General features: G+C 33.6%; 1 protein-coding gene across 4 annotated transcripts in view; it reads left to right on the top strand.

The window, feature by feature from the left end:
- Positions 1–1,720: 1,720 nt before the first annotated feature.
- The window catches only part of LOC149569448 (kinesin-like protein KIN-12G), a 103,481-nt gene continuing 94,499 nt past the window's right edge, over positions 1,721–10,702 (top strand). For 2 of the 4 annotated variants that reach the window (XM_089822152.1, XM_089822150.1), the window contains exons 1-7: positions 1,722–2,316; positions 3,090–3,245; positions 4,469–4,552; positions 7,526–7,645; positions 7,763–7,870; positions 8,001–8,093; positions 8,249–8,338. In XM_089822152.1, coding sequence (XP_089678278.1) covers positions 1,990–2,316; positions 3,090–3,245; positions 4,469–4,552; positions 7,526–7,645; positions 7,763–7,870; positions 8,001–8,093; positions 8,249–8,338 — 978 coding nt within the window. In that variant the 5' untranslated portion in view covers positions 1,722–1,989. Of the gene's footprint in view, positions 2,317–3,089; positions 3,246–4,468; positions 4,553–7,525; positions 7,646–7,762; positions 7,871–8,000; positions 8,094–8,248; positions 8,339–10,702 lie in introns of all 4 variants that reach the window. The other 2 variants (XR_016362746.1, XM_089822149.1) reach the window with 2 other exon arrangements.

Genomic DNA, 10,702 nt, shown 5'->3' with positions numbered 1-10,702 from the left:
AGGTAGTCTTTAGGTATGCAATTTGGATTATTTTCTCTGTACTGCAAATTCCTGTTGGGATTCTCTGTTGATCGCCATTTTGGAAGTGAAAGATCTTCCCTATCTGGCCATCTTAGTTTCGGTGGGATTCAACCCTCACCTTATTTCGTTGTTTGAAATACTTCGCTCGGATTTGGCAAATCGGAGCATCATCTTTAGGTGCATATATTTTCTTGAAAGAATTATCTATATTCGAGTTTCTATTATCACATTTGGCTTCCAAAAAAATCTTTGTGTTTGTGCTCGAACAAGAGTGTTGTCACCGCGGGCTCAAATATCTGTCTGTACCACTTCCTTTCTCTCCCAAACTACTTCTTCCTTGGCGGTATGACCTTCCCCCTCCATCCACATCACTGTACATCCTTCATGTTGTCCATCAACACCAAGTACGACCTGCGCCCTCCTCCACTGTATGACATACTTCCTTGTAGCCTCCCATCCCATACAAACTTCATTCCAGAGCTCATACACAACCATTATCACCATGCAATTTACTAATTGTGTTTTATACACTGCGTTGGTAGCACGAAACATCACAAACACATTATTTTTATTAGATTTAAATAATTTTGAAACTAAGTTTTTTATTTCTATGACAATTTATATAACAACAAGTATAGGCCATGTGGCACTTCTTATTTTTGAGACTCCTTTAAAATCAATAATTAAAAAGTCAAATATAACTAGAATGTACATAATGCATTTGATTATGACCCTCTTCCCCTACCACTTATGACACTGGTTAATGTAAAGCTTGCTAATTTTCAACTAGCAATTTGTCAAGTCGATCTATACCATAAAGTTGTTTGGAAGCGTCTATCCAAACCAGGCTTGGAATTTGATGGTCACCCTTACCTGTCACATGAATTTCTTATGACGGTTTGATCTTTTTAGTGCCTTTCATTATACGTTTTATGAAAAAAAGTTGATTGTCAAATTCATATTTTAAATTAAATAATTATTTAAATATATTTAAAAATCTTAATATTTAATAACATATAATAATTTTTTTAATAATATTTTTTATAATATTCGTAAAAGTCACAAATTTATAATGGATTTTTAAAAAGTATATTTTTTTATATACAAAGTATCAAATTAATTAAGCAAGTTTTTCTGTTATATTGTATCTTAATATTCTAAATTGTTATAAATAATACTAAAAGTTTATGAAAATAAAAAATATAATACTATCAAATAAAATATATATCATGCATATATATTTATATTATTAAGTAATATATTGTACTTGCTTATAATAAAATTTGACACTTTATTAGTAATTTGAGTGCCATATTTACAGTTTTAGAAAAAATTAACCTATCAATCATATGCGGTTCAAAAACAACCAATACGCCATAAAATTCCAGGTCTATCAAATGACTATGATTTGACATTAATATATTATTATTAAAATTAAAATAGAACTGTTTTATAATTTTTAAGTAATTAATAAATTATAGTAATTAGCCATTGGGTCCGTTGCTTACCCATTTCGAAGTTGTTTCAGTTGCTTTTTATCGCGTGCTAAACGCCACTGATTCAAAGACAAAAAGCAGAAGATGACTTTCGAAAACTATAATAATGAATGATTACACAGCGGGAGAATTTGGAGGGAAGATTATTTTTAAATAAAGGCAAACGGATGCAAAACGTTATTCTTCATTCCGCGCGCTCATAATTTTGAAAATTCTGTTAAGCGACGCCAATTTAGACAAAATGCCTCGACGGCAGGACGGCACAAAGCCGAGAATTCGTCAGACCCTGTTGGTTAAACTACACGCGTGAGAATAAACTAATCCAAAACCCTATCATTACGCCACCAATTCCACACATCCTCATAAAAATCTATCAGTTTATTATGCTGTAAACAGCGTAAAATTTTCCTCCAGCTGCGTCATTCTCATATCCATATGGCCATGGAGATTTGAAAAATTTGCACAGATTAAAATGGGTCTTCCGGGTGGGTCACGGAATTCTGTGCAATCTTCCTCGGCCTCTACTCCTGCGTCTAGTCGTCATACTAATAATCACAATAATTATCGTCATCGCAGGGCAGAGAGCGATGTTACGGATTCCTCAAGTACAGGAAGCATTGACAATGCCTCTTCTGATAACAGCAACACCTATAGCCTTAAATCCACTCCTCCCTCTTTGCCCAGGTCGCAAAGTCTGAGGAGGCAGAGTAGTCAGCTGTTCCTCCGTTACGAGTGCAGAGATGCTCAACATTTTGAACTTCGGGAAGATCCCTATTGCACAACGAATGCCAACGTGAAGGTTACTGAATTTTTTCCAAGATTTTTTGCTTGTTTTTCTTTTCCAGGGTTTTCTGAAAGTGCATGTCAATTTTTTTACGTCATCAATTTATTTTAAAATCGAGCAATTTTCAACCATTTCATGCTTATGGCCAATCGTCAGGTGATCGAGAATATTGCTAAAGATACGAATACACTTGTATGATGTTTAACATCCGTGAATCGTGACTGTGGATGCTAAATTTTTCTGTTTGATACATTTTACGTTTGATGAAAAGAAGAGTCATTTGCATCCTCGATTTGAAATAAACTTTTTGTCCTGTTTATGACGTTTGCCATTTCTCGGATGACTACTATTTTAATATGCAGATGCACATTGTTATGTAGTCGAGCCAGTCTATGGTTTAATCAAATGTGAGGAAGGTCAGAGGGTAAAAATTACTTAAAAATGTTTTCTGTTGTCATTATACGTGCTCGATTGATTTTTTCGTGTTGCAATTAATCATCCTTATTTAAAAAAATTCAATTATAATCAAACATTTTTAGCAGTCCAAGATATAATTCTACAAATATTTACCATTATATAAGGGCAAAAGTTTAAAATAAAGAGCATATCTATATAATTACAGGCATTTCTTATAATTTAGCAGACCAATTGATAGATTTTTTCCAGAAAAATGGGATCTTCTTTTGGATTGCTTTTGTGGATTATTTTCTTTTCGACTTTCTGTTCGTGATTCTGGATGCAATTTTATTGACAGTTGTGGTTATTAATGGTCATTTGGTTTTGTTTAGGTTATGATTCGTATTCGTCCGCTTAGTGCCGACGAGATTCTGTCCAACGGTTACGGCAGATGCATTAGGCAAGAAAGTGCGCACTCGTTAACATGGCTAGGGAATCCGGAGACCAGGTTCTCTTTCGACCACGTTGCTTCCGAGAGTGTTACTCAGGTGGGAATAGGTTTGAATTTGGTTAAAATATTCTAGTATGACAAAATGATGAGATGCTTTTGATTTTTATTAAACGCTTAAGGATGAAATGCAATCGGGTTTGATTTCTCTGAATTCACAAATGGTCAATAAAAATGGATTTTATTTATATCAATTTACTAAAGATAAAATACAGCTGCTTTTAATTTATCTCAATCGATGGAGGGTGAAATCTAGATGTGTTAATTGTCCGTCACTTTGAATCTGCGAACTTGGTTTCTCCGAATCCACTGAACAGGTAGTTGAAAAGCGGATTTAATTTCTAGCAATCGGGTAAAATACAAAATACGTTGCATTTGACTTACGTAAATCGAAGGACTTTGAATTGCAGATGCATTTGGTGTATATTGATTGGTCGAATGATGGTTTATTGTTGCATTTAATTTCTGTTAATTAAGGAAACGATGAGCTGCACTTCATTTAAAATCTGTAAATCAAGGGATGGAATGCAGAGGCGCTTGATTTTTTACTACGATGTCAAAATGCGGGTCCATTTGATTTGCCAAATGAAAGGCCAATTGCTTGTAGTTAGGTTTCTATTCTGTCCATTGATGTGTTTTTTAAGTTGCAATTTCCCACGAATCAAACAATTTCTAATTGTATATGAGTTTTTGTCTATGCACAGTTAATCAGATATGCTTCCAATTATTATTATGGACAATCAAATTGTCGTGTTTTTATTAGAATATTTTAGTCTGATAATTGTATGTTTCTGGCAATTAAAAGAGCACTTTGATGAAATCGATAAATAAAAAGAGCATATTTCTGTAATTGTTGGAAGCAAACTATGTTATTCTGGGGTCATGCTGATTTATCAATTTACAGATTGGTAGATGATCATGACACCACTTTGTGTCACTAGTGGCCGCTTTGTTGTTTGATAGACCTATTTTGTTATTTGTAATTGAACAAACAAATGGATAGGATGTTCATACAAGGAGAGGTGGTTTTCTGTCTATTGATCGCAGGACTGCATTAATTCATATTGTCAGGGGACGTTCTGTCTTATTTTGGTTGAGAGAATTGAAATAAATAGATTTTACATTACATGTCAATTGTTATCCCGTTTTGTTAATGAAATGAATACTCGACAAGAAAACTGTTTAATTTGTTAATCATATAAAGAGCATAGTGCACAATTTAGATAGATTTTTTTAAAACTTGATCATTTTTGTGATTTTCAGGAAGAAGTATTTAATGTCGTTGGGGCGCCTATGGTCGAGAATTGTTTGGCTGGCTACAATAGTTGCATGTTTGCATATGGGCAGGTAGTTTGGTGGACACTTGTTTATAATACTAATTTTTTGCCAGCAAAAAGTTAACATCACAGACTATTATTTATTCTATCTTCAGACGTGCTAAGGTATTTAAAAAAAAATGATTGTACCTATAATATGAAATGAAATTATAGTGGGTGACATGCTTGCTTCATCATCCAAGCTCTCTCAACTATTATCAATTTCCACAATTATTTTTCAGTTCTAACTTAAAATCTTCTATAGCAACTTTGTCAATCATTTACATTTATTTAAATGATTATCACAGTTACAATTGTCATTAACGGGATATTAATTATGTTTTGCCTTTGGAAGCAGAGTTGTACTTGCAATTGAGAAAATGACCGCTTATCTATACTAAAGTGTTTCAACTTTCCTTTTGTGCACAATGTAGTTCCTAATCAAACTTGGAGTTGATGTTCAATTTAAATGTTTGCAAATGATATTGAATATCTTCTGCAACCAAATTTTTGATAAATGTTTGATAAAATTAATAACATTTAATAACAAAATTGGTTAAAAGCTAATTTGTTTCTAGCCCAAATTAAGATGTGGAAATTCAGTATCTAAAAATACATTAGTGAAACCATCTCCAAACTGCAAATAAAGTCTTTAGAAATTTATTGCCAAAAGTTTAATCGAAACCTGTGAAAATTCACAATCAACTTTCAAGGTTTATCATAACTTCAGAATTGTTCAATAAACATTTATGCAAGCAATAAATCCCATGGTTGACATGTCACATCCTCCCCAATTTGGATGCTTCTTCACCTTCAGAAATTGAACAGCAATCCCTTATAAGTGATATTTAATAAAATATACAACTTGTCAAGAATTGAAATATCTAGATTTGGCTTTTGTTCTCTATCATTTTTGTCAATATTTTTTGTTTATGCACCTTGTTCAATTCTAGGATCTTCACGCACAACAGAGTGCTCATGACATTGCATCTGCTCAAATTTATAAGTAGAAATAATCCAACTGAAATGCAAACCTTAGCATTGCATGCATACAATTTTATTGGCTAACTTGATACTCTTCAACACTGACAAAGCTTGGAATGCACGAATCATAAAGTGAAACATGAATATCACATATTCAATGATCAAAATTCTAACCCAACCCAAAATAACTTAATAAAATGCAAATTATTACTTAACATTGCTTAAATTTTCTAAAATAATATGAGAGAGGCATTGTTTAAGGCAAACAGTGAAGCGGGGAACAAGATAGTGTCCATGTTGTCTTTCTTGTGAATATTTTGATTTGGATATGCTGCATAGTGCATACAGAGTCGAAGACTTAAGTAGCTGTAAAAGGAAACTGTGTTTGGTTGCCTATGCTTCAAAAATGCATTATTCTTTAAGTCAATACATAGGCAGTGAAGGGTGAGGAATGGGGAGAAGAATCATAGGTACTGAATAAGGCAGCCAATCAGTTCATTGCATATGTTAGAATCATGGAAAACATCAAGTTGCTACTCTCTAAGAGAAATTGGCTAGCTTGCTCTTACTGTTTTTTCAGAATGTTAAACAAGGCTTTAATAGAGAAAGGAAGGTATTCAAATCTCCCTCTTGTGAATCATAACTAGAGTGGTCTTTGCAATGACAGACCCACAGGCCCAACAAAGTGCAGAATAAGCTAGACATAAAGATCCAATAAAAAATTGAGATCTGCACCATGTCAAAAGGTGTCCCACACTTTCAGATCAAGTTCATCCCTCAGCCATGCTATGGTTAAATCCATGTAGCTCACCAAACAACAGGGGCATGTCCTGAGAACTTCTGCAAAATTCTAGTACTTAGGGAGATTCGTAGCATGAGCTTCTGTATTGGAATCCTGTTGCTCATCCCTTTCCTAATCTATGCATGGCTAGTGTCTTTGGTCACTTTGTTGTTGGGCCGTTGATTTCTACTAATTTTTCTATGCAGCTGAGGGACAACTACATATGATGGTTTATTTGTACAAAACAAATGAAAACTTTATGAATAAGTCTCTTTCCGAATATGTAAAACTAAGTACTGTACAATATCTTTATGTGAAAGAAGTAGGTAAAAATGTGTATCTTATTTTTATTTCAATAGAAGAGATTGTCATCTTTGTCATTTATACTTAGCTTATACTCTTATGAACGATACACAATATGCTCCGTAATGTGTATGGCTGATATAGCTGGAATGTTTGACTTAAGTCTGAGGCTTTTCTGAAACTGGAAATTGAAGCTGCCTTTATAATCTCTTCAACAGCATTTGTTTTTTTTTCAGAAAACAAAAATTGTGTGCTAAAGAATTTTATGTTGCAAAGAAATTCAAATATATAAGCCGTAAACAATTTTAAAATGTCATACAAATGTAGTCTGGAAAAAGATTCATCTGAGCTTTCAAATGATTTATACGGGGCTATTTATTTGTTATTGTATTTTCTTCTTCTCATAAGCCCACACAAACACATCCAATCCAGTTTTCATCATTAAGATTTAATCCATTTCTCATAATTATCTGATATGTTGATCTTATTGCAAAGAGATAACTAAAGAGAGAATACATTCAGAACATATTTTAACAAAGTTCCATCTGACCAAAAAGCTTGGTGAGAACTAACGGGGACCTGTTGCTTAAAAATAAAAGTTTACGCAGCCTTAGCAGTGTGATGTGTAAAGTTTGAAAAGTTCAGCAAACCCAGTTTCTTTTCTTGGTGAGTAGCTGAAGATGAATTATATCCTACAAATGAGGAGGGATATGATCGAATGAAAGATGCATATGACATATGTACAAATCCTGTAGCCCTTCAAACATCTTTGAAGTGTAATTTATTGTTGATGTTACTGCCTTGGTTAAATGTACCTCAAAATCTGGTTAAATGTATCTCAAATTCACAGTTTTTAAGATTGTAGAATTTATCATTCCATTCACTATTGATTGCAAATTTCTGAGGAAAGTGCATCTTTCTGCACGTGCAAAACAGACTGGAAGTGGTAAGACACATACCATTCTTGGAGACCTTGAAGGAGTTGATGGTAATCCAAGTGAAGGTCGTGGGTTGACACCTCGTATTATTGAGCATTTGTTTGCAAGAATTCAACAAGTAAGTTGATTATATCTGCATGGTCTATCTTATTTTATTTTTGTATTTTAATTTTTTAAGCCTCCTGTTACAGGAAAAAGTTGATAAAAATCTTGCATCTGTAAACAACAAGTGCAGGATGAGAGAATAAATGAAGGACTGAAGTATTCCTGCAAATGTTCTTTTTTGGAGATCTACAATGAACAAGTCATAGACCTATTGGAGCCGACATCAACAAATCTGCTTGTAAGAATGCAAATTTGATTTGTCTAAAATTTTTATTGTAAGTTTTTCTTTGTGCGGGCTTGCTGCAGGCTGTAATTCACATGGGTTTATAGATGCACAATTTAAAATCAAATTTCCCCTCAATATTTAGGTAAGAGAGGACCACAAGAGAGGGGTCTATGTGGAAAATCTTAGTGAAGTAGGTGTGATGTCTGTTCAAGATGCAATTACACTGCTACGTAAGGTACTTTACTTTTTGCTAAACTACTCATTTTTTTGCCTGTATTAAACTATTATTTGTCAATGTGGTTCCATGATCATGCCACCCAAATTCTACAGTTTGTTGTTTCAGATTTTTGTTAAAGCAGAAGAAAATTTGACCACTTAAAGCTAATGCAGGGTACTGCTAACAGGAAAGTTGCTGTTACAATCATGAACAAAGAAAGTAGCCGTTCACATAGTATTTTTACCTGTTCCGTACAATGCAGAGTAATATGTCTAATTCCTGTTAACACTGATATTTTGCTTGTCTTTGTCACCTTTAAAATATTTTTAGTAATTATATCTGAAGCATTTTTTGTATGTATGTCTAGTTATTTAATTTGATTACCTATTCTTGCATTTGTACGCGTCAATAATTATTTAATTTGAACAAGCAATTTTGCATTAGTAATTAAAAGCTAAAATAATGCAAACTGAAACTCAATAGCTATGTTGAACTTTTACTTCCACATACCTGATGGAGATTACTATGGCCAACCCAACTTTAGATCATATCTAAGCTGAATGGTTGCTTTGACGTTTCTTGTGCTGAACTGAGAATCTATATAAACTCTTCTGCATCTAGATTCATATTTGTATCCTTTGCACCACAATTTGCATATAGGCTGCCCTGTTTGTGTCTTTGTTTCTCTCCTTAAAGCTTGAAGAGAGAAGATACAATATAATTGAAGGGCAGATTTATATTGCAAATAAATTACAATATAATAAGCTCAAACCTTAATTTAATCACCCCAAATATGATACAACCTTGGAAATGAAATAATATCTTGCAAACTGTGAATCCCTAGATGATTAAATCAGATTATAAGCGCAAGTTCAACATACCCATTTGTTGGAAATGAATATAAATGTTTGCAACAATTACAATCAAGCAATATAGAAGCTTTCAAACCCTAGCTAATGGCTCTACTACACCAAAATACTTCAATTGGAAGTGTTATGCAACAACAACAATAAATATTAAATACAGGTATGACACACTTGCCAAACATCCCACAGCTGCTGTTATAAATCAGATCTGTAATATTCACTGTTGAAGATTGTGGTAATTACTCCCAATAACTTCCAATATGACTCATGTAGTTAAGCCAATCTCAATCTTCCAGATTGTATCTCTCAACAACATGGAAAATGTCTCTTGTAAGGGTTTTCATCCATCCTCATCAACCAGCAAGAAGAAGCACAATCTCCTTCAAGAACCAAAGCATAAGCAATAACAATATTCAACCATGCATCCTCAAAAAGAGCCATTCTCAAGAGAATTCAATCATTCACCTTGCCAATGCGAGTTAAACAAAATCACTTTTTGCCTTATCTCTTTTTTTGAGATTTTTCTTTTCCCTAGTTTTTGCAATTGCTTCTTTCCTATTTTATCATGACTCCTATTTTTCCTCGATTCTTATTTTTTCGTGCTGCCTTTTCCTTTAATGTTATGTCCGCAAATGTCTTATATCATCAAATATGTTATTAAATAAAGGGATTTAAAATATTTTCAACATAACTATAGTTTTTCATTAATAAAGTTGTATGTATGTATGTATGTATGTATGCATGCATGCATGTATGGATGTATGTATGTATGTATGTAAAATAACTACATTAATGCATAGATAAATCATATCAATGATAATATAATTCTTCTGTCAATATTAAACATTTATCATTGACATGTCATCATCATTGAAGGTCCTCAACATGCCCAAAACTGCTTACTATAAATAGTAAGTGCCAAAAACTACATCGAGACACCTCAGATCAACCTGCAATAGAAACTGCCAAGGCTAAAATGGCCTCAATGTCCTTTAAATGTCTTGGTTAGCCTATAAGACCATGAAGAAATAGATGAACAAAAAACTCACAAAACTTGTGCTAGAAAAGGGACATTACATTTCACCCTTCCCAAAGATTGCTTGTTCTTATGGACATGAAATTTCTCTTAGTCCCTATGACCATAGAATCTACCCTTTGTCTCTACAAAGCCAAATTTTCCACTTGAAGAGTAAGGTATCCAACTTGTCCTTTTACCAGTACATTTTCCACTTGTCCTTTGGAGGTCTGAGATGAGTAAACAATGGGATTAAGTGTTGGGATCAAGAGTGTACCTATAGAGGTCATTTTTTCCACTTGGTGAGAAAGTGAACAAGTAAAGTGGGCATCCTTATGGGGATTGAATTTCCCCTTTGGTGAATAAGGGGCCTATTAGTCCCTATAAAGGTCGAATCTCCACTAGGGGAGAAGCGAGACACTAACAAGGATTAGCCCCCACAAAGATCAAAATCTGCCATGAGAACTTGTGCAAGGTTGAGGGTGGATTTAAAAAAGGATTGAGATTGTCCTTTAGTTCAATTGATTTTCCTTTGATGGCTTGGAAAGCTTTTGAAATGAAATTAAGTGCAAATATTGGGGGAATCAATTGAAAATCAATGTGCACAAGTCTTGAGGTTTTGAGAGCCAAAAATATTTTGTCCCACATTTGTTGTGCAAATGTAAACCAAAGCCAAAACCCCCTTTAAAAAGTCGTTGAACAACAAGAAGAAAACACAATGTAAAGAGTTGACTTAAGCTTGAAAT

The sequence above is a fragment of the Cupressus sempervirens genome, chromosome 3 (genome assembly GCF_028749045.1).
Source record: "Cupressus sempervirens isolate cs-2001-9-10 chromosome 3, ASM2874904v1, whole genome shotgun sequence".
NCBI lineage: Eukaryota > Viridiplantae > Streptophyta > Pinopsida > Cupressales > Cupressaceae > Cupressus > Cupressus sempervirens.
This window is presented reverse-complemented; position numbering and strand designations above follow the sequence as displayed.